We start from the raw sequence: 26,948 nt of genomic DNA, 5'->3' as shown, positions 1-26,948 counted from the left end.
ATTTATATTTCGTTACTACTCTAAACCATTCAGTGCGGTACTGCATTTGTTGACAGCTTCATTGGATTCAACATGGCAACTAAAGCGGTGAAAGGTGCAAAGCAAACCAAAGAAACCGATAAAAAAGGAAATAAGAAAAACGATGAATTACCTTTAGTGGAAGAAAAGAAAGAAGATAGTCCCACTGAAGGAGAATGTAATGACACACCAGAAACTGTTGAAACAGAAACTGTCGAGGAGCCACCTCCACCAAAGGAGCCGACGCCTGAGCCAGATTACGATGAACCAACTTTATCAGAGCTCATCATCGAATGGTGAGAAATGTTCATTTGTACAGTAAAATAGATGTGGACATAGATGGCTTTCTTTCTGTTTATATCGTGCATCAGCATGTGAAGTTTTAAAAATTGTATCGACTATCTTTACAGATCTACCTATATCATAGTATGTGTAAACATGCATAATCAAGTTGGCAGTAGGGCAATAGTGTTCGCCTCAATATGGATCTACAGACCCGTGCAAAACGTATCCGGACACTTGACGTCATTTGGAAAGAGTTCCTTCCGTTCCCCAAACCCTAAACCTAACCCTAACATAAATTTTGGACTTTCAGTCATTTTGTAAGTTCTCGAGTAATTGTTGTGTTAAGTTTTGTTAATAATTTTAATATATTTATAAATATTATTTGGGATGGGGGAACGGGAGGAACTCTTACCCACTATTTAACTAATGACATCCCATTTATCAACTTACGTATGGTTCCACAATGCACTATCCCATAGGCCGCCATGTTAAAGAAGTTCACATCACTGTACATATGTTGTTTGAATTGTTGCCATTCGATAAATAAGCAATGGAAAATTAAACAGAAATTATGTGATTGTAGGTAAGATGATTCCTCACAAATGTGCAAAATTTCACTTAGATCTTAAGGCAATTAAATTAATGAAAATTATTTATGCTACACTAAATTAACATGTAAGTCTATGGAAATTACGTCAAGTGTCCGAATACTGTTTGCACGACACTGTAATTGGATTTGGTTTCATTTTCAAATGGTCACTGTACAAAATATACGGCACATATAACATAACATAAAAACATAACATAAAACATAACATGAAACATAGAAAAATACATACATCTTATTCATAACGCCTAGCCTAAAATATATGTAGTCTTGTGTTTTCAATTTCTACAAGTTCGATACTTGATTTCATGTTTTCTTCACGAACTTAAATAGCACACTGAAGTAAAATCTGGAAATTGTTGGTACATGGTGAAACTTTAAGTAAACTGGGAAGGAGTGAGCATGAAAATAAAAGCTAGTGTTGGCGAACCAATGCTAACTGATCAGATTCAAATCATTTTATAATTTGGCTGTCGGGGGTAATTTTTGGCACGCCTTGAACTTCCATGTACATTTGTACGTTTGAGTTTACTCAAATATATCCACATAGTCTGAAAACTACCTCTGCCAACCAACAGCTCCATCAGCGATTATTTGTATCATGACTGTGTTAGGATATATATCTGTTCATATTCTTAGGTGTGGAAATATTAAAAGTAAAACATCTTGTGCAACCATATTTAAGTTTCTGTTTGTGTTTTACATGCCAAATCTTCTGTTTCAGTTTTGAGGGTGAGAAATCAAGAGGACTCTATGAAGGGGAGGGCAAGGCTTCATTTGCAGGCGGACACTGCTATATTGTAAGTCACACTCTATATCCATTTATATATTTATATTTTCTTTGTTGGACAATGTTAGACTGGTTGTATCACATAGTTATTTACTGTTCAAACTTGGTGAACATAATATCAAGGATTTATAAAGGTTTCGGAACAAACCTTGGCAGGAAGGTTGGGACAGAGTCATTATTGGGTTCAAAATTGTGATGATTTTTTTTAGCTTTCATTGTTTTATATTAATTGGTATTTCAACAATGGATTTTATACAATAATGTAAAACTAAGCATTCATAATTCATCCTCTTTATCGGTTAACAGTAAAATACAAGTATCCCCAATCACTACAAACTCATACCATGCATAATAGTAGTTACCCGGTATTACTACAGACTGTATGTTCCAATTTTCTAATGGTAACTGTCATTTGTTGCAGACTTGGGTCTGAACATCTGCCACTAAGCATGTCACAAAGAAGCATGATATATCCTTGATTTTTCATGTATATTTATTATAGTGTTAATTTCTCTGTATCTCAGCCAGTGTTAATTCTCTTGCCTTATTGCATTTCCGGTGTCCCCCTCTGTGATATTGCTGGAATATTGCTAAAAGTGGTGTAAAACCACACTCACTCACTCTTTCCTTCTTGTAATTTCAGGGCCAGTTTTCTGAAGGTTTGATGCATGGCAAAGGGATGTATGTCTGGGCAGATGGTGTTGTCTATGAGGTGAGTCTAATACTCATACAAGAAAATAATCACCCAAACTGTGAAACATGTTAAAAGAGAAATAATCTTCCTCCTCCTTGGTGATCACTGCATGCATAACCCCCCCAAAACAGCAAGTATATCTCTTTTTAAAAAATATATGTGGAAATGTTGATTAACATAAATATGATAAAGAAAAGACTGCTAGCAGGTGTTGACAAATGTTTCAGTATTTCTCATCCATTTTTTGTCCTCGTATATTTTTGTTAAATAACAACAACCCGTCATCATGTTAATTCAGCAAGGATTACACATTATTTTCAGGGGGAATTTTGCAAAAATCAGGTGACAGGAAAGGGAGTATACAAGTGGCCAGATGAAAGGTAAGATAAAACAAACAGTGAAATCTCTGGGCCTCTATATAAATTTCTTCAATCCTCAAGAGGAAAAAGTCAGTTCTACATTTTATGGTTTTTCCAGTACTGACAGCTCAGCAAGTCCAGAAAGGGGATCATTAAAAAGTATGGTGATCAAAAGGATTATTCCACAGCTTCCAATAGTTCCATCTGTTGTTGTTTATTTTAAATAGATTGGCAAGAAAAAGTGTTTTGGGGTAACTTAATGAAATTAATTATTCATCATCTTTTAGCACATATGAAGGTGAAGTGTTGAATGGAAAGCGACATGGCGTTGGAGCGTTCCGATGCCCTGACAATTCTATGTCCTACAGCGGAGACTGGTGTGATGGGAAGCGTCATGGCAAGGTAGGTCATTGCTGATACTTGGTGTAAAATCTTCAATAGCCTGCTGTTAATGTATCTATATATTTCATTATATTGTGTGGAGTCATCCGTATGACGTAACCTCAGAATCATGTAAAAAAAAATTGGAAAGTCACCAAAGCAGTCATAAAATCACACTTTAAGTGCCACATTTGAGACTCTTGCTCAGGACTGATTAATATGAAATGCAAATTCTATCCGAAGTGAAGCAGAATGAAATATGTTACCTGAATATAAGGAATTGAAGATTTGTATTTTGATTGATTGACAACCTTTAATTTGAGAATGGAATATTCTCTACAATACACGCTCCATCATTCATAAACGTTAGAGGTATTTATAGTGCGTTTGACTTCATTTGAGACTGATGAATTGCTCACTAACACAAAATCTAATAATTACATGAAATTGACTGACCAACTCTGATGATTTGTCTCATAATTTTGGACACCTGAATAAAAAAGTTGTTTAACAAACGATCTTTATTTTGTTGTCACTTACCGCTATTTCTTACGAGGGAGGACCACTTGCTGGTAGAACAGCCAGGTGTGCGAGTTGTACGTGTGAAATTGAAATTTCACTGCATGCGCTTGTTGATTACCTGGCCATCAGAGTTGGTCAGTCTATTTCATGTGACTGTGCAAAATTTGGTTTTGTTGTAATTATTAGATTTTGTGTTAGTGAGCAATTCATCGGTCTCAAATGGAGTCAAACGGACTATAGTTAAACTTGAAATAGTGCATGATTTGCATGATGTTAATTAGGGAGCATTCATAATTTATGGCTACAGGGAGTGATGATGATTAATAGAGGGAGGGGTGGGGTTGTCACCCATTATGTTCAGGAAGGGGGTCTTCAATTTTGTACATAGAATTATTCAAGCATTATGCTTAAAATTTTATGGTAAGTGGGGTGGGGGGTAGTAATTGATTTTGTACATGACATGCAGGATGTGTGTGTGTCACTTTGTACATAAATTTAGGGGGGGGCATTCTCATTGTACATGTTTCTCCATAAAAATCATCACTCCACCTAGCCATAAATTATGAATGGTCCCTTATTGTAGTTTTCCTCGGTTGTCTCCCCTTCTAATGTGACTTTTCTCACCTCCAGGGCAGAATGGATTATGACCCCAATGGCCGTTCATACTTTGAGGGTGACTGGGTGTACAACATTCGACATGGTTTGGGGACACGTCAGTACCCGTCGGGGAATGTCTACCAGGGCATGTGGTTCAACAATGTCCGCCATGGTGAAGGTACGATGAAGTGGCTGGACAGGAACCAGATCTACACCGGGCAGTGGGAGAACGGTATACAGGTGTGTGACGGACAATGAGAGTGATCCTTTCTTAATGATTTGATATAATTTGGTTGTTGCCAATGTGTCGTTTAAGATATGCTACACAGATACTTTTGAAAGTACGCCTGGAATTGATTGAATGTTGTTTAACGCCACACTCAGCAATATTCCAGCTCTGCGGTCTTTCATAATCGAGTCTGGACCAGACAATCCAGTGATCAGCATCATGAGCATCGATTTATTTTTCATGGGTTGCTATCCTGACTCATGTTTATTTGCTTGTCTTCTTCTTCTGGCGAACCTAGTGGAACACTTGTATCTCCCAATTGAAGTTCCTTCAATAAAAATCACTCATTAGTACTGACCACGAGTTACCTCCCTTCCACAAGCGCGGCGAGGAGCGAGAGCCACCTGAACCCATGTGCCTCACTCTCTCCTTCTTAGCCCAGTGAGCAAGGCGTGAGAGCACCTGTGTCTCCCTGCACACTATATCCTTTATTTATATTTAGTTTGTTACCTCTTATATTCATCTATAGAGGTGTAACTAGTATCATTATTCAACATGCATTGATAATTATTAGTGTTTCTGCTGCTTGATTCACGGTTAGCCGTGTTGCTCAACAGTTTGCGTTAATAAAATCTGCACTGTTTGTAAATTACGTTACTCTGCTACCGATCCACATTTAAAATGCCCTAGTTGCATTACTCCATGTTCTATTGTTTCTTGTTGTAAATTATATATTAATTTACCAATTTCTGCCTTTGATAAATATTTATGTTCCGTTTTGAGGGCGGAAGGCAGATAAATCTCTAGAAACAATCTTCAGTCATGGCTAATAGATCGAGTCAGATATATCCTGAGTTACCTTCGGGGATAAAGCGTGGGGCGCAGTCCGCTATATCTAGAAGCGACCTGATTCCCAGGGCGTTCCTTCATCACAGTATAAAACTAGAAGAACTTCCACGTCGTCTCAGCGTATGCTCCGAGCCCCAGGTCTACAGCCTCGTCAAAGGGAAATCCACGAAGACTACTAAAAACTTTGCTTCTGATATTCAGAATTATGTTTATATGATGATGACATTTCGATTATCATTCCAGATGTATGTCATAAGAAGTGACCAGTGCGGCTACCGTCACTTCAGCGCGAATCAACATGCAATCAGAGATGCCTACGCTGGCGCCGGAGATTATAACTGAGGGTCCGTCACTATCACAGAGGACACCCTCAGCGCCAGCGCAGAGACCATCCCAGGCGACCTGGTCAACCAAATCATGAGGCTGATGGAAGACCGTTCACGGCTTACAGAGGCCTCAGAGCCACGGGCCCCAGAGCCCACCCCATACTAAGTCATACAGGGCCCCAGAGCCGCCTTGACTTCAGCGTAGAGAGCCCTGAGCCCATAGGCCCAGCCTCCTCCGCGAGAAGCAACCCTGCCGGGTGAGCTCTTTGCATAAGGTATCCCAGGCGCCTCCGAGAAGGAGCTAGAGTCTGACCCTTTGCAAGAGGCTTGTGCGGAGAAGGAGTGCTTCGCCTAGCGCACCTTGTCATGTCACGAAGAGTTATAGCAAAGCAAGCACTCATATGTCGGATCGGACACTGACTCCAGACATTGGCGCCAAGGCGAAGGCTAAGGCTAAGTGGTTCTAGCGCCTAGAAGGCGTTAGCGCAGCCCTCAGCGTTCGAGAAGCCCAGGCGTCGGTGAAGCCATCACCGTTCTCGAAGCCCACAGTTTCAGAAGGATGTCTTCTCCAAGGTCTACATACACTAGCCAATCGTCAGTCCGTTCTCCTCAGTCCTCACATAGATCTTCTTACAGATCGAGGTCTCCGACATCGACCATCGTCAGAGGAAGGCGATGGTATCATTTAAGATCGGACTCTAGACGCCGGCTAAGGAAGTCCCAGGCGCCTCAGCGAAGGAGCTACAGCCTCACCAATTGAGAGGGACATCAGCGGAGAAGGCTTAGCGCCGAGCCCACACCCTGTAGAACACAGAGGTGGATTCGCGAAGCAAAGCTCATATATTAATCTCTGACTCGATACTTTCGCGAAGGTCGCGAAGGCTAAGTGGCTCAAGTCTACTTCACCCAGAAGATCTAGAAGCGTTACTTGAGATCTTAGCGAAGTCCAGTTAGCCGAGGAAGTCTCCTCAAAGGTCTCCATATACTAGCCACTTTCGTCATATATAGCCACTTTCGTCAGTCCGTTCAAGACATCACATGAGTTGTTTATCAACTGTAAGCCATATGCGTCTACAAGCCTCTGCGAAGACAATTGCACAGGCTATTTACAACACACAACGTCGCTGTATTAATTTATCAGCGGATGAAGAGCCTAATTAGGGATCTTCAAGCCGACTACCTACTACGATCACGATTATCTACATGCGTGACCATTCGCCAGATCTGCAGACAATTCAAAGCGAAATTGAACAGCAGTCTTGTTACAGCGAGTAAAACTCATAATCGTCAGCGATTTCCTCAGAAGTAATATGTACAACAAGTTCAGCTTTAACAGTCTACAAGCTGACAACTTGCAAGGTTATTGAACCTTATATAAGGAAGTCGAATTATCTTCAAGACTGAAGTTACTTTCGACAACCTGGAAAATAACTTATCCAGCATTAATATTACAGGCGAGGTATTTGGCGGAGGTTTCAGCGTTTACCATCAACCCTCGAAACACGTGGTCACTTTCGGGTAACCGGGAAGTTACGGTGAAGACCGGCGATTGTTCTAATATCAGCAGCGGCACTATATTATACAAGGTTCCTTTCCTGATACACGGTGGCGTCACAGCGGGTACTCTACAGAATCAAAATGCCTTGTTCTGATTGGACCGAGATGGACAGCGCCCTCGCGCGAAGGTCGATCATAGTTCACAGTTCAACACATAGGTTGCAAGTGACAACAATATATCAGTGAGCGAGCAAGCCTCCTTACAGTCCAGCTAATCTAAACCTTCATGATTGGGCTGCCTTCTTGAGGTTAGAGACCTCCCTGTCAAGTAAAGGCGAGGACCACGGCAGTCAGGCGATTTTTTTTTACATAAAGTTCAGCGATGGCAGTCACCCTGGTTATGCATCTACATCGTCAAGCACTTCGCCAGCGAATTTACCTCGGCGACGGGATACAAATGGATCCAAATCCATAGCGTCTCAGACTACAGTTGAATTCATCATCAAGCTACTAACACAACTAGATGGTTAGTAAACCTACTTAAGTTGGACCTAGAACCTTCGCAAAGATCTGCTATTCTAGGTTTTGATTTATGCTTGGCGCAGAATCATCGTATAATTGTACGGAGGACCATGGATCAAGATCAACAGTCATTTCCACAAGCCTTACTATCTCCACTACCACTCGACAGTGACAGAGTCTGTTGGGGTTCGCACTTCAGCTCAGCTCAAGACATGACAGACAGAGGCAGACTACAATTACATCCGTTACAAGTCATCAGCAATTAGCATCTAGGCGAATCTCTACCGTTCAATCATCGGTTCAGGTCAAACCTCATCTACTATGATGCACCAAGAGATCGAATGTTTGAATAGGCGTCTCGTTAATAGAGCTGGAATCGATAACACTTCTCTCGTAGATGTGTCACTATAAGGTTAGGGGAGCCCATCTTGCCAACAGGGCGGCATCAGGGCTATGAGCAATCAAGAGAGCAATTACACATAAATCTGCTAGAGATGCAAGCAGTAATAAACGCCTTAATACACTGGAGCAACTTACTACAGTATACCCAGTGGATGATTCACACAGTCAATTCGACAGTGGCGTTTTATGTGAACAAACTAAAGCTCAACCAGGTCCCGAACATATCGACTCTGTTTTCAATTGTTCGATTTAATCAACAATCTCAACATACATGTCAGAGCATATCACATTCCAGGAGCAAAGAATGTGATAGCAGGCGCTCTCTCTCGACCACACATACCATCGCCCGACAGAATGAATGCTCCATACAGAGATATTCACTCAAATTATCAAGGAAATAGGAACTACACTAATAGACCTATTTACCATTCGATTCAACAAACAACTGACAACATTAAGTATCGCCAGTTCCAGACCCACTAGCATTGGCAACAGGCGCACTAAGCATATCGTGGGAAGGTCTCAGCAGCGTGCGGCTTTTCCGCCACCAGCGTTAATCTCACAAGTTTACTCTAAATCAGTCTAAAGCAGAGCCTCCATCTGATTTTGGTCACGACCTACTGACCAGCGAGGAAGTGGTTTCCAACTCTTATTCAAGAAATCGGACAACCAATACTACACCTTACAGAGTGCTTTCGAATAACAAAGCATGGAAAGCCAGATATATTCCAACTCCGCGTATGGATTGTATCAAAGGCGTGTCTGAATAACAAGTTATTCAGCCAGGCGACAAAGCAGTCTAACTTGCCCTCGCGTAACTCAACTGGCAACTTATCACGATGACAAATGGCACAGTTTTGTCAATTATGCTGCAAAGGAAGGATTTACAGCTAGATATGCTACTCATCCTCAAGTGGCGGACTACTTATGTTATCTACGTCAGACTAAGATTTTATAAAGAGCAGCTTGTCCACCTATCTTGCAGCAATAGCTCTATCATAACTGAGAATGAAGCGTCAAGTTAACCTAACCCAGTTACTTTCGCCTGCTCGAGCTTTCGATTGGAGGATTAAAGCGGAAGTTCAGCTCCAACTTGGGATCTGAATATAGTGCTCCAACACCTCACAAGTGAGGTTTATGAACAACTTTGATGATATACTTGAACCCCATGATACGATGAATCTATCCGATGGCCAGTAATAGCACTGAAAATATATCTCCACCGAGGCCAAACAGGAGGGAAAAATGCAAGAGATTTATTTCCTTTATCAAGCTCACATGAGCGGAAGTCTCCGCGTACTACTATATCTCCTTTTGGATCAGAACTGTCATACTACGTGCCTACAAGACTGTAGGACTCTACCCTCCATGAGCTTCTAATCCTCATAATATTAGAAGCTAATATCTCCAATTGCTCTACACAAATGCTTTTGGAATAATGGAGGGTTATTTCTGGAGATCCGATATGGTGTTTGCCAACCACTATCTGAGAGATATCACCACCGAGGGCGTCTCAGGTATCCACCTATTAGGTCCCATGGTCCTCGCACAACAGTTGACAGTTCCTCGGAGAAGATAAGTCCATCTTACAGAATTTTACTTATCTTATAACAGTACTAAATAGCTACATGCTATATATATTTTGCTTAAGTTCAATTTATTATCTTAAGCTCAGTACTATGGTTATTATATCATACAATATGTAAGCTAACAACTCTCACGGAGTTTGTTATTATATATTTAGCTTAAGTTAATCATATCTTAAGCTCAGTACTATGGTTACATTATAAATATATTAGCTAACAAACTCTCACGGAGTTTTTGCTATTATATATGTAGCTTAAGTTTATTCATATCTTAACCTCATTACTATGGTTATATCATATAAGTATATTAGCTAACAAACTCTAAAGAGTTTTTGCTATCATATACTTAGCTTCAGTTTCATCATATCTTAAGCATTATGGTTACATTATAACATGTATTAGCTAACAAACTCTGAGGAGTTTTGCTATTATATATGTAGCTTAAGTTTATTCATATCTTAAAGCTCAGTACCGTGTTTATATCATATAAGTATATTAGCTAACAAACTCTAAAGAGTTTTACTATCATATACTTAGCTTAAGTTTCATCATATTTTAAGCATTATGGTTACATTATAAAATGTAATAGCTAACAAACTCTGAGGAGTTGTTTTGGCTATTTAGGTTGCTTAAGTTAATTATATCTTAAGCACAGTTCTATAATCATACTATATATATGCCTACAACTCTTAGGAGTTCTACTATTATATATATGTTCAGCTTAAGTTTCAATCCTTAAAGCTCAGTCATATGTTCATTTCATAACATGTATTAGTTAACAAACTCTCAGTAGTTGGTTACTATTATACAGCTTAAAGTATCATTATACCTTAAGCACAATTCTGTTATAACTTACATATATGCATATTGTAAGCTTACTACTTTGGTTCTATAAAAAGTATTCATTATAAACTATCAACAGTTTATACTATCACATTAATAGCTTTAGCTTAATTAATGTTCTATATACTTTATTATATTCAGTAAATTGTAATAACCCTTATATGGCAACTGATAAGTTAACAGCAGAAATTCAGTTCAGTGCCTTCATGAAGTTCCCTTAGGGTTATTACAATTATCTCTGTTCAAATCACTAATTAGTAAAATCCAAAGTATATATAATCCCACCTCCTATTCCGTAGGATTCTACAAACAAATAAACATGAGTCAGGATAAGGAAAATATGAAATTTTTAGAGTAAAATTAATATTTTTATACTTATCCTGACTCATGAATAAACCCTCCGTCCTCCCCACTTAACACTTTGGATTTCCCTGGAAATTCAGGTGTTGGGCTCAGTATATGAGGAGAGAGTGAGGCACATGGGTTCAGGTGGCGCCCTCGTTCACGCGCTTGTGGAAGGGAGGTAACTCGTGGTCAGTACTAATGAGTGATTTTTTATTGAAGGGAACTTCAATTGGGAGATACAAGTGTTCCACTAGGTTCGCCAGAAGAAGAAGACAAGCAAATAAACATGAGTCAGGATAAGTATAAAAATATTAATTTTACTCTAAAAATTTCATATTTATAGATATATATGCAGTAGCGACATCCTCAGTCGTTGTCATGGTTACCTGGTTATTAGATCAGTGTACATCCCCACTGCATTCACCTGTAATTTTGTTGACAGTGTGTCGTCAAATCCTGTTGATGTGGATTGTGGCTCACACTATCAGTCACTGGATTGTCTGTTCCAGACTGGCCTAGATTTTCGAAGCTCTCTTAGCGCTAGTTAATGTTAATGTATGGCTGTTATGACAATCTTAGCGCTAAGAAATCTCCGTAAATCTAGGCCTTGAATTGTTATAGGCTACTGTCTTGTGAATGGAATAGTGTGTTCTTCATCAATTAACTATTGTTTTCTCAGCTCCCTGGGGATCATACAAGCAGTTTAACTTGTTAGTGTTAGGACTGGAGGGTTCGCATTCACATGACCTTTTCTGCCAACCAGGATAAATTTAAAAAGACAGTCACATTATGATTTCTGCCTACATGATTATGAAATATTTTTATTAATAATATCATCTCATGTCCTGGTTCATGTCATAAGTTCTGTTAAACATTGTTCATATGACCTGAAGACCAACCCTGTGGTCCAGTGGATGGAGTGTCTTCCCATGAAGTGGAAGGTTGATCCCTGGATGTGTCAGACCAAAGATGTGTTAAAAGATTGTACTACTTATTGTATTTACTGAAAAATCGTCTTCTCTTGTTCGTTCATGCGATGAGATACAATGTCGTTTTCTTACCCCCCTGAAAAAAAGTTTGACAGCAGAAAAGCTGACCCCCTTCTATAGACTGATTTGTTTTGGTCCTCAAAATTCAGTTTATCTACGGTAATATATGGTACCGTGTCTGAGTGAGGTATCCATCTTAAACTGTGGCATGGTATCACAGTGTGCTAGCACTAGTAAAAAGATCATTAGTCCAGGCTAGTGCACAGCTACAGGCACACATGTATGTGCATCTTGAATAGGATATCCATGTTTAGCTATGGTGTGGTATCTCAGTGGGCTAGTATTGTAAAACAGGTACAAGCAGACACTCACACATGCAGTCATGTCACAATATATCCAGCAATCAAAAATGAGAAGATAGACCTCATTTCACCTCACGTCACCATTATCAGCTGATCACCATGTTCACGGTATTTTCATAGTATCTTTCTTCTCATAGCATGGTATGGGTCAACACAACTGGCTGCTGCAACGTGTGCAGGGATCGCAGTACCCGCTGCGCAACATGTATGATGGAGAGTTTGTCAATGGACTGAGGCATGGTTTTGGTACCTTCTATTACGCTAACGGAGCGAGGTACGAAGGCTACTGGAAGAACAACATGAAACACGGCAAGGTGAGTGCTGAAAGGAAAGGTTGGATGTTGTTTTGTGACCCAGTCAGTAATACTGCAACTATGTCATGGTAGCATGTCATGAAAACAACATGTCTCAGATCGCATGATGTCATTACTAGTACACTGTCAGGCTGGTTGTAATATTATACGGAAGGTGGAGTCATGGATTAAGTGCTCATCATGAACAAGTGCTGGGTTGAATTCCCCCAGTGTGTACAATGTGGGAAGCCCATTTCTTGTGTCCCATCACAAGATTTTGTCCAAATATTGTTTAAAGCAGCGTAAAACCAAACTCACTCTCTGTTGTGGTGGTGTGTGGTCCTGTGCATAGAGCTCAGGTTACAAATCAGTTGACATTAAACAACGTTGAGCGGGGAAAGTCCTTGGATCGGTGACCGTGAGAGATTCTAGGACTTCAGTCCTGTCCCACAATAAAGTACATGTTATAGGCAAGTGTGTTTGTTCAAAATTGCTCATTTCACCCAGCATAAAATGGGTACCTGGTGGGATAAGTCATGTGACTATTAACCATCTAGCACCTCACAGGCAGCTTGGGTTATCCATGGTAATAATAATCAGATTCTGATTACAGTGTCCAGTGAGCAACTAGTCAGATGGATGCTAGGTGCTATATAAATGAATTATTATTATCATAGCCGACCTTAGTCGTTGTTGTCTCCTCTTTGACAAGAGTAGGATAATTAAGGGAAATGTCTAATCATATAATATTCTTGAAAATAGGGTGATAGTGTGCCTGGTGGCATTTGACTGAAAATAAACTGTGGTCCAGAATATCTTGGGAAAAATAATGGACTGGATTGACCTCAGAAAAATCAAGGATTTTGTGGGTCATGCAGCAGTGTTGCAGTAAAAATAAATCTGTTTCTGTCAAACGTCCTATAATATGTTTTTTAAATTATCTGCCTTAGCTAGAAATTAGCGATAAAATTGTGTCAGAAAAACTGTTTTGAAAAGTATCAATTGTCATGATAACCATCTTGTTCCAATATTGGGTTCTGAAAAATCTTAGACCTGTGGAACCATTGGAACCAGTCATAAGATGTGCCCATGATCTAACTTACGGAAATCTTATTTCAAGGCCAAAATCAGACTTTAATGTAGTATATTTTAACACTACAAAGAACAGGCTGCCACTGCAATCATGGGCATGAACATACTGTTCCCCAAACAGATTCAGTATTTTGTTGGTGCAGGGCAAGTTTACATTCAAGAATGGCCGGATCTATGAAGGCATGTTTGAGAAGGACCACATTGTTGAGTACCCAGACTTCAATGTAGATGGCGTCACTACTCCAGACATCACTGCCATTCGGACCAGAACACCATTACCATCAGGTGAATATGTATCCAGCAAAGTACAGTGTATTCCTGAACAGAAAGTTCCACAAACCTGCTGTGCATCTCACTTCCCTGTGAAATATGCTTGAGCTATGGTGCCATGAAAGTGAAGATGCTACGCCAAGTGCAGAACTTTCATGAACTTGTTAACTGGGTAGGTTGCAGAACTTTCTGATTTAACATTGTAAGGCATCAGGCATACATGTGTTTCCAGGCCAAGGCCCACTTGCACAAAGGGATGTTAGTGTTATGATGATTGTAACTCCCATACTTTAACACAGACTTGAGACCATCATAATGGTAAGATCACTTTGTGCAAGTGGACCGTGAAGTCTCATTTGATCAAAAGTTTGACATTCCTTATTCTACTATTAGGGACCAGTCATTTGTCAAAGGGCAATCAGAGGAAATCATAGGAGGGTCACAAAAACTTCACAGTGTCTCAGGTCTCTCTGGGAGGGTAATGACAACTACCCATATTTGAGGTAATGATAAACATATACAGGAAAATAGGAAGGGTCATCCAAATAAAGACAAGTGGTAAGAGACATTATTTTCAGTATATTAGTGCTTCAGAAACTTCTGATCCTTGACACCCTGTAATAATGACTGGTCCCTAATGGGAGCCATGGTAACCTCTGTTTGTGATGTTTTTGATTCCCCAAACTGAAAGGGTTTATATTTGAGTGCAGCTTTGTAGAGAAATGGTGATTCTGGTTTTGCAAGTATTTTCAGGCACTTCATTAGTTCAGGTAAAGTCTTGGTCTTGTTTTGTGTAATAGAGTAATGAGCAGCACCTGTGTTATAGACAACGTGAGCATGCACAGCAACGAGAGTCGCAACACCATCAGCCCCAGCTTCCAGCTGGAGATCAACCATCTCCTGGCAGAGTTCACTGACATAGACCGGGAGGAGGAGCTCAATCAGGTAGCTCACCCAGCCAGAAGTTGGCTCATCAGGGGCAGGGGATTAGTGGGAACATATAATGTTAGGAATACAGGCTTGTCAAGGACTCTGGTTTCTCATTGACACAGGCTTATTGGGAACACAAGTTATCATGGACACAAGCTTATTGGGAACACAAGCTTATCAGTGATGCAGATTTATAAGGGCCATGAAGAGCACAGGCATTTGTGGAACACGAGTTAGAAGGGACACATGTTTGTAGTGTAACACGTTATATTTGGGATTACACTTTCTCAGTAAAGTACAGATTCTAGTACTTTTGTTGGGTTGAGTCCCATCCGGGATTCAAACCCACACCCTCAGAGTCAGGCACCTAATCGCCAGCACACAAAGTCAGCCATCTAACCCACTCATCCGCTGCAGTTTCCACAAAAATAGAAGTCAGACAACTGTAGTCGAGACCACAAACTTTGTGTACCCCTCTGATTAGTGTCAATTTGTGGAAGGTGCAGTGGGTTAGATGGCTAACAACTTGGTGCCAAAACAGGCTTATCATGGACATAGATTTATCATTGAATGTTGTGAGTCTGTGTCAGCCCCTCTGTTGGTTACTGATCACCCATGATGACCAGCACACATACACACATGTAGTGGCCTTTCCTGCATTATTTTACATCATACAAACATACACCATGTTTCCAGATTGATGTCTGTAATGCACTCATCTGTTTTACTTTATTACACCTACAGGTGATGTATGTGACAATGCGACATGTGACCAGTCTGAGGAAGGTGTACAACTACTACAGTTGCCTTGGTTACGAGGAGAGCCCGGACAACACATTCATCATGAACAAGATGCAGTTCTGGCGCTTCCTCAAAGACTGTCAGCTGCACCATGAAGATGCCACACTCATGGACATGGACAGAGTGATAGGCCTGGGTAGGCAGGAAACTTGTACAAGTCTTTAATTATGTCAATAATAATTTAATCAAAAAAAGATGAGACAACAATACTAAATCATTGACAAGGTTCATCGCAATAACCAAGCACAAGCTCTGCCCTCTGTATTATCAGCCAATCAGGAAACAATAGTCTGCTAGTAGGTGTGGCCTATTTCATTTTAGGTTGATGGACATTTGAATGCAGAGAAGCTTCTATTGTTAGCCTATTAAATGTCACGATATCACTTGTGATGTATTTACAGAGTTACACTTTATTGTGTGTTTTGGTCATGATTGTTACTGAATGTGGTCTGTTTTCTTTCAGGCTACAGCAAACCCACATATTCCCTCCACAATCCCTACGAACGCATCCTGCAGAGAGAGTTTCTAAACTACCTCATCATCCTGGCGTTCCATCTGTTCCATGAAGAGCATGAGTTAGTAGATTTGATGATTGAAACAATATCTGTTCAGCAAATGGTCCAAGTTGTTAGACAAATTAAGTCAAGGTTTTGTAATCAGTAAATAGGCCTTGTGAACAAGTTTGAGTGATCGGCTCAGTTTGTGTAAAGTTCCTCAATCTACAGCCTTGTTTTAACATGTTGCTTGAACAGTATGCAAAATTTACGCTGGTTCTGTGGTCCCTGGCTAGTAAAAATTCATCAGGACCACTAAATGATAAGTTTGCAGTGGTCCTGGTGGCCAGTGAATTTTGTGTTTATAGTTAAGTAAATCTATGAATGTTATTTTGGACCAGTGAAGTACAGACAGGACCACTAATTATTGTCCACTCACTGGTCCTGTGATCTAGTGGGAAATTTTGAAACATTTCTTTCCCTGCTTGAAGAGTTAACTGAAGTGAGGCCTGCACTCAAACAAACTATCTTCTATATTTCTTCATACCTTGTGACATGATCCAAAACATTCTGTACAAAAGCAACATAAACTGGCTTGGATTGAATAGGACTGGTCAAATCCTGTGGACTGCATGTGATGTGTATTTGTTGCAGTGGTTCTTCTCCGGTCCTTGCCTGGTGTATGTCTAAACTCATTCAGGAAAAGGTTCTGCGTAATTCCTGCAATGTGAAAGGTGGGTTGTATTATGTTAGACAGATCTAGCCATTTCATTCTGTTTATTTAATTGTATTGGGACTAAGCATTTGAGTTCGTTAGACATGAGACTTTAAGAATACTAGTATTGGTGCATACATATAGTTTAGTCAGTTTAAGTCATTGTTTTATGTCTCCTATAACTGCTGGTCACTTCGTTATTGACCTCCCTCAATAGCTTGTCTTTACTTTCCTCACCCTTATCAACTCATTGTTCCAAATTTCCTGATCTGCCACTATTGATTGTCTCTTTACTTTCCTGATGGTGATCTTAGTCAAGTGATTGTCCTTACTTTCCTGATGGTGATCCTAGTCAAGTGATTGTCCTTACTTTCCTGATGGTGATCTTAGTCAAGTGATTGTCCTTAGTTTCCTGATGGTGATCTTAGTCAAGTGATTGTCCTTACTTTCCGAATGGTGATCCTAGTCAAGTGATTGTCCTTACTTTCCTGATGGTGATCCTAGTCAAGTGATTGTCCTTACTTTCCTGATGGTGATCTTAGTCAAGTGATTGTCCTTAGTTTCCTGATGGTGATCTTAGTCAAGTGATTGTCCTTACTTTCCTGATGGTGATCCTAGTCAAGTGATTGTCCTTACTTTCATGATGGTGACCCTCCTCAAATGATTGGCCTTATATTCCTGATGGTGACCCTCCTCAAATGATTGACCTTATATTCCTGATGGTGACCCTCTTCAAATGATTGACCTTATATTCCTGATGGTGACCCTCCTCAAATGATTGTCCTTATATTTCTGATGTGACCCTCCTCAAATAATTGACCCTACATTCCTGATGGTGACCCTGGTCAAGTGATTGACGCTACATTCCTGATGGTGACCCTTCTCAAATGAATCTTATATTTCTGATGTGACCCTTCTCAAATAATTGACCCTACATTCCTGATGGTGACCCTCCTCAAGTACTTTTCCTTACTCTCTTGATAGTATTTATGCCTAGTTTCCTGACTATGTAGTTGATTGTTTCCTGACCTTCCTAAGTCATGTGTTCATAGATTCCTGACAATGACCTATACAGTGGCTTGTCTTTAGTTTCCTAACAGTGAGCCTGTTGAATTGTCTTTTTTAGTTTCTTGACAGCCACCTTTTCCTCTTATTCCTCTGTTGATTCATGACCTTCTGCATGTAATTGTTTTTTGAAATCCTGTTAAACCATACTGTTTTCTGATATTACATGCATGTGTGCAGTTCAGGGAATGTTATTAAAGGGAAGCAACTCTAGTCATCCTAATGTTCAGCTTCAGTCACATCTGTTTCCATTCAGAATTCAGCCGTGATTCTAATTTTATCTAACTTTACGTGAAATATTTGTGAGTGTGTTTTTGAACTATATTTCACTTATGGCACCGCATGTCATTTTAATGTGGGAGGAACACTGTAAATATTGTGAGTTTGTAGATGTTTACCGGTAGGTGAAACTCATCATAGCAATCGGTAATAACCAAAATTTCAGGATTAATACCTTCCACTATCTTATCCTGGCAGCATGGAATGGTACCTTTGTCCACACACACTTTGGATGTTTGTTTGCTTTTTAACGCCACACTCAGCAATATTCCAGCTACATGGATAATGGGGCGGTGGGGTAGCCTAGTGGTTAAAGCGTTGGCTCGTCACGCCGAAGACCCGGGTTCGAATCCCCACATGGGTACAATGTGTGAAGCCCATTTCTGGTGTCCACCGCCGTGATGTTGCTGGAATATTGCTAAAAGCGGCGTAAAACCAAACTCAGTCAGTCAGTCAGTCCAGCTACATGGTGGCAGCCTGTAAATAATCTTGACCAGACAATCTAGTGATCAATATCATGAGCATCCATCTACACAATTAGGATATGATGACATGTGTCAGCCAAGTCAGTGAGCCTGACCACCCGTTAGTTAATCACCTTTAAGGACAAACATGTGTTGCTAAAGACCAATGCATTTTAACCCAGATCTTCAAGGGTCACGCTCTGGATGTACTGTGACAGATTTGATCTTCAGTACCATATGCTTCACCAGATGTGTGACCAGGGCCCCGTTCACAAAGCTCTCTCGTAAGCCTAAGATCTCGTAACTTTTCTCGTAGGAATCGTACCTCCTATGCTGTAGCATAGACTTACAACAGTCGTAGCGCTACGATAGCTTTGTGAAACGGGGCCCAGGACCTGATGATCTTCATATATACTCTTAAAAAAAAGTAGGGGAACCTGAACTTTCAAATTGGAAAGGAAATATGAGTGTTAACAAACTTTTCAAAGACAGACATCTTATGAATGCACCACTTTTCTCTTTAACACCACCCCCTAAACACAACGCATGGGATGCACGTGAACAACACAGTAGCCCCATACATGTACATGGGGTGTCATTCTTGATTTTAATGGTTTCCAAGAAGGTCGATAAATCACTGTGGACCATTAATTTTGACAATCATCTTGCATCACACAGTTGTTAGTGTTTATTTCTAGCCGTTTTGTGTTTGTTGAAAATGAAAATCGTACACATGCAAATTTCACATCATAGACCAATCATCTTTCAAGAGCGATTACTGTACAAACAACTATGGTCATAAGGAAGTGCAAGTGGTTATGCACTCTCAAAACATTCATTATTATCATATCAATAATGTTTGCTGCCGATATGTCTCCCAATGTTTTCAATCATAAATTAAAAATGAAGTTCCCCTTCTTTTTTTAAGAGTATACAGTACTTCCAGGCCATACTAATGTTATGTTACGTTGTGAGATATTGATAAATGTTCACTTTTCTGATGATATGTTATGGGTAATATATTCTTATCAACATAAGTCTGACACAAGCTCTCAGAGGGCGGTGGGGTAGTCTGACACAAGCTCTCAGAGGGCGGTGGGGTAGTCTAGTTGTTAAAGCGTTCAAACCTCTCGCCGAAGACCCTGGTTCGATTCCCCACATGGGTACAATGAGTGAAGCCCATTTCTGGTGTCTCCCGCCATCATATTGCTGGAATATTGCTAAAAGCAGCGTAAAATAAAGAAACTCACTCACTCACAAGCTGTCATGTTCCAGGTAACATTTACTATGAGACCCGCAGATCTGTGAATGCCCTCGTACACATGGACCAGGCTTACGAGGTTTACCAATCAGTCTGCAAACACAGGGCGGTGAGTCAAATGGTCTTTGTTCTGTTGTTAAACCTCAGATTTTAATATGATAAGTTCTCTTTACATTATTATTCTAAGAAATAAAACATTCATGAGACAAGGATGATTACAAGTTAGAATAAAAATCTCATGAGTTAATATTTCCAAAATGTTAACTGGCAGTTTTGTTGCTTTGATTAAATTTGTCTTTTTACCAATTTGTGATTCATGAGTGTATGATAGTGTGGAAAAGGATTTTGTTTTTTCTTTCATTTAGGCCAAGCCCAAAGAGCCATCTCTGAAGATGAGACAGTTCCTTTTCATGATACAGGTAAATATTTCTGGAGAATCATAGCCCTTAGGCCAGACCAGTTTTATTTCTTGTTTTACAGATCCACCAGTCATATTTTATCAAGAATAAGAAAAAAAAATATATTTAATTTTCCCCGCTCAAAAAATAAAATCCTCATGTTTTTACTGGCCAAAATTTAGACTTACAATAAGTTACCTGGACTGCATGTCATCCTGGTATGGTGACACATGATCAGTCTGTTGACCTTCTGGTTCTGTGGATATTTTTTGTACCCCAATTGATGCATTGGTAGATTTTACAGATATGGTACAAATATTTAATGTAAATCATTAAATCAATCTATGCTGAATTTGTTTGGTTAATGCCGCATTCAGCAATGTTCTAGCTATATGGCGGCAGTCTGTAAATAATCGAGGGTCGACCAGGCTATCCAGTGATCAACAGCATGAGCATCCAACTGGGATATGATGACGTGTAAACCAAGTCAGCGAGCCTGACCACCCAATCCCGTTAGTCGCCACTTACGCCATATTTTTGTCACCAATGAAGCACTGTTATGCCACATGTGACTCTCAGAGGCCCATTGACAAATATCAGAAAGGTATTACACATGACTGTTCTATAATATAGAGTGTTAGATTTATTGTGGCTTTATGCATTACTGCACTTTCTCCAGGACTTGAAGCTCATCAACTCCGACCTGACACCCCAGGCTATCCTGGAGGTCCTAGCCTTGGATGACCCTAAAGTTGCTGATGGAGAAGGCTGCTACAACCTGGAGCTGGAGGTGGGTACCCGGTAGTTTCATGATGTTAAGTTTTCGTCTGTAAGAATGTATATTACTCTTAGTATTTTATGTCAGTATCTTAAAACTGAAAGGGTTCCATTATGACTTAAAGTAGTTATTCTTTATCATTTATGAAATATGCTTTGTTGTCAAAGCATATGTTTGTGGTGGGATAGCCTAGTGGTTAAAGCATCCACTTGACTTAGCGAAAACCACGGTTTGATTCCCCACACACCTACAATGTGTGAAGCCTGTTTCTGGTGTCCCCTGCCATGACATTGCTGGAATATTGCTGCAAACTGCGTAAAACTAAACTCACTCACTAATTTTGGTTTCTCGCTTTGGTTTCAAGATTGTTCCTTTATTGCCTGAGATTGTCCTTTGTTCCTATTATGTCTGTCAACTGTAATCTGAACTGTTGTTTCCCAGATGACCTTCCTGGAGTTTTTCGAGGCTCTGGTCGGATGTGCCCAGGTGTATGTGACAGAACAAGTGGTCAAAGATCCCTCAACCCCACGCCCCAGCACTGTCATGACACAGGAGCAGAGCATGTACTCCGTCCCTGCCTCACCATCCAGACTCACCAGTCAGGTAGCGTACTCACCCTTTAAACTCACCAGTCATGTTATGTACTCACCCTCTGGACTCCGGTAGTTAAGTAGTAATCTCCCCCTTCAGACTTGGTAGTTAAGTAATAATCTCACCCTCCAGACTCACCAGTTAGGTATAAATCTCACCCTCCAGACTCACCAGTTAGGTATTAATCGCACCCTCTAGACTCACCAGTTAGGTATAAATCTCACCCTCCAGACTCACCAGTTAGGTATTAATCTCACCCTCCAGACTCACCAGTTAGGTATAAATCTCACCCTCCAGACTCACCAGTTAGGTATTAATCTCACCCTCCAGACTCACCAGTTAGGTATTAATCTCACCCTCCAGACTCACCAGTTAGGTATTAATTGCACCCTATCTCCAAGGTATAAAGACTCTCACCCTCTAGACTCACCAGTTAGGTATTAATCTCACCCTCCAGACTCACCAGTTAGGTATTAATTGCACCCTCTAGACTCTCCAGTTAGGTATAAAACTCACCCTCTAGACTCACCAGTTAGGTATTAATCGCACCTTCTAGACTCTCCAGTTAGGTATAAATCTCACCCTCTAGACTCACCAGTTAGGTATTAATCTCACCCTCCAGTCTCACCAGTTAGGTATAAATTTCACCCTCCAGACTCACAGTTAGGTATTAATCGCAACCACTAGACTCTCCAGTTAGGTATAAATGTCACCCTCTAGACTCTCCAGTTAGGTATTAATCTCACCCTCCAGACTCACCAGTTTGGTATTAATCTCACCCTCCAGACTCACCAGTCAGGTGGTAAGCTCACCCTCCAGCCTCACCAGTTAGATTGTGAAGTCCAAGTCTCACCCTCTTTACACACAAGGTACTCTTGCCTATAGACCTGTAGACTTGCCCGCCAGCATTACACTGGACATCTGTTCTCATTGTTCCCGTTCTTACTGTCTTCTTCTGCAGGCTGGCATGGATGATTCTGGGGACACCGTTGCTCAAGCTACCCCCCACCAAACCCCTCATGGAGGATCCAACACCCCAGCTGCCTCCCCGTCTCGGGCACAGTCCTCAGGGGCAGGGACAGCCAAGACAGGGGGAGAGGGATCTTCAAAAGCCATAGATGTAATTAGGTTTCTGTATAACTCAATACAGCAGCATGGTTATGCCTTTCATACAAGGACTTTACTACATGTCATCTACAGTTTTGTGACAGCTATTTTCCAAAAATTGCTTTGTTTTTTGTGGGTTTATTTTACTTTTTTAAACACAAATGATTACCAGATATTTCTTTTGTTTTAAACTATGTAAGGTTTCTTGCGCCATGCTCTTATGACAACCACACTTAACCTTGATTAACTTCACTCACTAACCCTCTGTGTTTTGTCCTAGGCCCAGCAGTCCAGCAGTGTCAACCTGGGATTGACCTCAGACCGAGGTCATCAGGGCACCAGTCACAGTCACCATGACAGCGCCAAAGGAGGTAGGCTAGTGTAACTTACGTCAGTCACTGTTGCCCCAATTAGCAACAACAGTCCATTGTACAGCTTCCGAAAGTATTTGATATAGTTTGTGTTAATTAGATATACGTGTATTATACGTCCAGTGGTCCCGGGTGCAATATGTGTTGACATACCCTCTGTGTGAAGTATTGACTAACATAGTGGGTATATTAATCCATGTGACAGGAGGGACTTGTGGATGACTAATCTATATTACCACACACCCATCTTGCTGGTCAGGGTTGTGGGGTAGCCAAGTGGTTAAAGTGTTTGCTCATCACGCCGAAGACCCGGGTTCAGTTCCCCACATGGGTACAATGTGTGAAGCCCATTTTGGTGTCCCCTGCCGTGATATTGCTGGAATATTGCTAAAAGCGTGTAAAACTAAACTCACTCACGACCTTGCTTGTCATCTGTGGCATACATGCTTTGTTCCGAATATGTAAAAATACCACAGAGAGACATTTGTTCAATTCATTCATTAGCACAACAGACAAAACAGTTATTCTCCCTAGATCTGTTTCTTTTGGAAAATATCATAAATGTCGGAAAATTGATGAATCGAACCCAGGCCTTTTATCATGATGAGCGAACTCTTTCATCACTAGGCTACCTCACCGCTCTGATGATAATAACAACATGGTTAACCAAGTACTTTTCAATGTGTTACTTGGTGACTATATGCCATCATGCTCTGACAGAATGTTGCTCATGCAGTCGACCACTGGTTTATGAATTCAGACTGCCTTGAATATTGCTGACTGGTGCGTAACAATATTCACTCACTCACTTTGCTGTCATTGTCTTGTTCACCTCGGACAGATCACCTTGAATATTGCTGACTCGGACATAAATCAATGTTCATTAAGTCACTCAGTCATTTGGTTTCAAGAACGAAAAATCTTCCGTCTATTTTTTTTCCAAATGCATGCCCATGTTGATATATGAAGATAAATATCTAGCCAGTCGCTGTCCACTGACAGATGTGACCCCTCTAGCTGACCAACAGAAGAGTGCATCCTTCATCAGTAACCATACCAACGGCACAGAAGAGAATGCAGCTCTCGTCCAGAGTTCTGTCTCCATGGCAGCGCACACAGAACCATCAGCAGAGCATCCTGAAGGTCAGTTTTGAGATCTGTACCCTGTGGTTGTTTTTGTTCTAATTACATGCTGGTCCTGCCACTATGTTACCTTCCTTACTGATACAGAGGAGGGCGGTGGGGTAGCCTAGTGGATACAGCATTCGCTTGTCATGCCGAAGACCCGGGTTTGATTCCCCACATGATGGGTACAATGTGTGAAGCCCATTTCTGGTGTCCGCTGCTTTGATATCGCTGGAATATTGCACTCACTCATACCAAGTGTCTAGATGAAATCAAACCAAACATATTGGATGTGAAAACGAACACTGTGCTCGTAAGACAGCCCTTGTTTGAAATGTAAACAGAGAAAAATGCATTCTTTACCCTGTGTAGTATTTTCTCAAATTTTCAGACATCCATTCATCTATTCATAGCATGCATAGGGTCACTACTTTCAGAATATTCATTGAAAAAGTATTGTAGAAAGAAATAGTAAATTAAAATTAGATACAATACAGAAATGTGATATATTCATATCATATCACGCAGAATGAGAATGGTAATTATCGTTGAAGGGATCATTGTCAACACAGGTACTACAGATATGTACCACAGGTATTTTCTGCACACAGATTGACAGTGGAATGCGGTTCATAATAGGAACCTGTATAAATTGTTAAATTGGCGCAAACCAATTTCAATATTCTTTTCTCAGACATTTCATATTTAGCTGAGTTTAAATTTGTATATTTGTATTTACAGATATCAGCAAGATGGCAAATTAAAAACATTTCTGAAACATATTTTTCGAAAACTCTCATCATAAACAAATTGTATTTTCAGTGTCATCACATCTTTTATTCAAATAACACTGTTATGTTTATCATTTTCAATCTGTATTTTGACTTTGTTTAGGGTATCTGTAAATACAAATATCATCTTGCTGATATCTGTAAATACAAATATACAATCACTGTCAATCAAGTAATTCAGGTAAAATCAAGAAATGGTACATTATTTTTGTTTACATTGGCCATAATATCTGTAGTATTTTTTTATATAATAATGTTCATTTTTCTATCTGGTATTAATGTGCCAAATATTTTTTTTCAGTTGTCCCTTATCTAATGACACTCCAACTGTTTAAAATCACCCACACTCTTAATTAATTCAGCAGGATAAAGTGGAAAAATGTGGACCATGTATTGACCATGAGGTACCCAACACATGTTCATTATGTCCATATTTCCCTGTGTGTTGTGGGTGTAGGTGATGATCATGCTGATGGTGCTGCTGAGGACCACGAGGTGGAGGTGGAGGTGGAACTGGATGAGGCAACTAGACTCTTCAACTTCTGGACACACCAGATACACATCTTCTTTGTTCGCAAGTTCTTCCCAGCAAGCGAAAAATTAGCCAACCTCAAGCGTCTAGTTGAAAAGCGACAGTTGGACGAATCCAAAATGAGGCTGATGACAATTAATGCATCCCGGATCCACCAGTCCGACACAGAAAAATCCCAAGCCTAGAGTCCAGATGTTGGTGCCATCAATAGAGAGACACAACATATGTTTACTGTTATGTTAGACAGTATGGATTTCAGCTAAAAAATTGTGGAATTATTAATAAGATATATCTGATGGAGTTTTTTACCTGAATTGATTCTGAATCAATGAAGGATTCAGAAAGATGAACTTCATACAGTATGATTAATGAAATTGATGAAGAATTTTTATGAAATGCTGTATACAAATGAAATGATACCGTCCATTTGATATTTACTTCTTGTTAAGAAGGAACTGTGATATATATTATATATGTGTGTATTTGTTTTGTTTTTTGTATAAACATGCTGGAGTGTTTATTTCTTGGATTGCACATAATCGACTCAATTTTATGCATGTCCAGTCCTTCTGCAGATGAACTGATTTAGACTTTCAATGCAGATCAAGAACAGACTTTGAGATTCTCTAGTCCTAAAAACTGAGTAATCGTATCTTTGTCACAATAGTTGATTTAAATAGGACGGGGCTAACAATGTGTGACCTGGTTTTGATATTCAGGGGTCCCGAGCCTTGAGTCCCCTGTCCTAGTCACATCAGCTAATTCATATAGGACAGGGTGACAATATGTGACCTGGTTTGGAGACTCGGGTCCTAAGCCTTGAATAATGGTGTCTTAAAGAGAGAAAAATGTTGAAACAGAAAATATTGACAGTTGTCCTGCATATATGATGAGTGAAGTATCTCCATGCATATTTTTGAGAAATTGTAATTCAATGAATAAATCAGATTGTGATTACTGCTGTGTTTTTCATGCATCCAGTTTGGAGATAGAATTATGAATGGGGCAATCCCCTGCAGTATACATGGTAAATCACACAGTGTGACCATTCCTAGCAGTCTGGTGATATACTGTGCCAGGTTCTATTGAAAATGTGCGAGATATTTACCATTGTAATGCAGAGTTTATTAGCATTGTGCTGTAATGTGTGTGGCTATTCATATTGAAGGTGTGTTCATAGTTTACCAGGGGTGGTGGGGTAGCCTAGTGGTTAAAGCGTTCGATAGACCGTGATATTGCAGGAATATTTGTAAAAGCGGAGTAAAACAAAACTCACTCATTCATAGTTTGCCAGGCATTAGCTGGTTTTCTATGTTTGGCATATATTGATTACATCCTACAGCGTCAGCAAAAAACACAGAACACACAGCACCATCAGTTTACATTGA

At 40.1% G+C, this 26,948-nt stretch overlaps 1 protein-coding gene across 2 annotated transcripts; it reads left to right on the top strand.

Moving 5' to 3' along the window:
* The first annotated feature begins 49 nt into the window (after positions 1 to 49).
* On the top strand, positions 50 to 26,515 carry LOC124254959 (radial spoke head 10 homolog B-like). 2 transcript variants are annotated; one of them, XM_046688800.1, is made up of 20 exons: positions 50 to 314; positions 1,635 to 1,710; positions 2,344 to 2,412; positions 2,716 to 2,774; positions 3,041 to 3,155; positions 4,287 to 4,493; positions 12,341 to 12,517; positions 13,732 to 13,873; positions 14,685 to 14,803; positions 15,533 to 15,725; positions 16,053 to 16,164; positions 16,738 to 16,817; positions 19,882 to 19,976; positions 20,233 to 20,286; positions 20,945 to 21,055; positions 21,485 to 21,646; positions 22,596 to 22,754; positions 23,022 to 23,112; positions 24,115 to 24,255; positions 25,486 to 26,515. In XM_046688800.1, the coding sequence occupies exons 1-20, from the start codon at positions 73 to 75 to the stop codon at positions 25,743 to 25,745; spliced, it is 2,664 nt and encodes an 887-aa protein (XP_046544756.1). In that variant the 5' UTR covers positions 50 to 72; the 3' UTR covers positions 25,746 to 26,515. The 2 variants fall into 2 exon arrangements, with proteins under 2 accessions (XP_046544756.1, XP_046544755.1); XM_046688799.1 differs by having other exon boundaries at positions 25,480 to 26,515.
* Positions 26,516 to 26,948: the final 433 nt, after the last annotated feature.

The sequence above is a fragment of the Haliotis rubra genome, unplaced genomic scaffold (genome assembly GCF_003918875.1).
Source record: "Haliotis rubra isolate DU_JTF1 unplaced genomic scaffold, ASM391887v1 Scf588, whole genome shotgun sequence".
In the NCBI taxonomy this organism is placed as follows: Eukaryota; Metazoa; Mollusca; class Gastropoda; order Lepetellida; family Haliotidae; genus Haliotis; species Haliotis rubra.
Note: the sequence above shows the minus strand (reverse complement) of the source record. Positions and strands in the feature narration are given on the sequence as shown.

Coding starts and splice junctions, on each gene's coding strand:
- LOC124254959 (XM_046688799.1), top strand. CDS start 73: ATGGCAACTAAAGCGGTGAAAGGTGCAAAGCAAACCAAAGAAACCGAT. Junction 21,056..21,484: donor GCTACAACCTGGAGCTGGAG/GTGGGTACCCGG, acceptor GTTGTTTCCCAG/ATGACCTTCCTGGAGTTTTT. Junction 23,113..24,114: donor CCATGACAGCGCCAAAGGAG/GTAGGCTAGTGT, acceptor GTCCACTGACAG/ATGTGACCCCTCTAGCTGAC.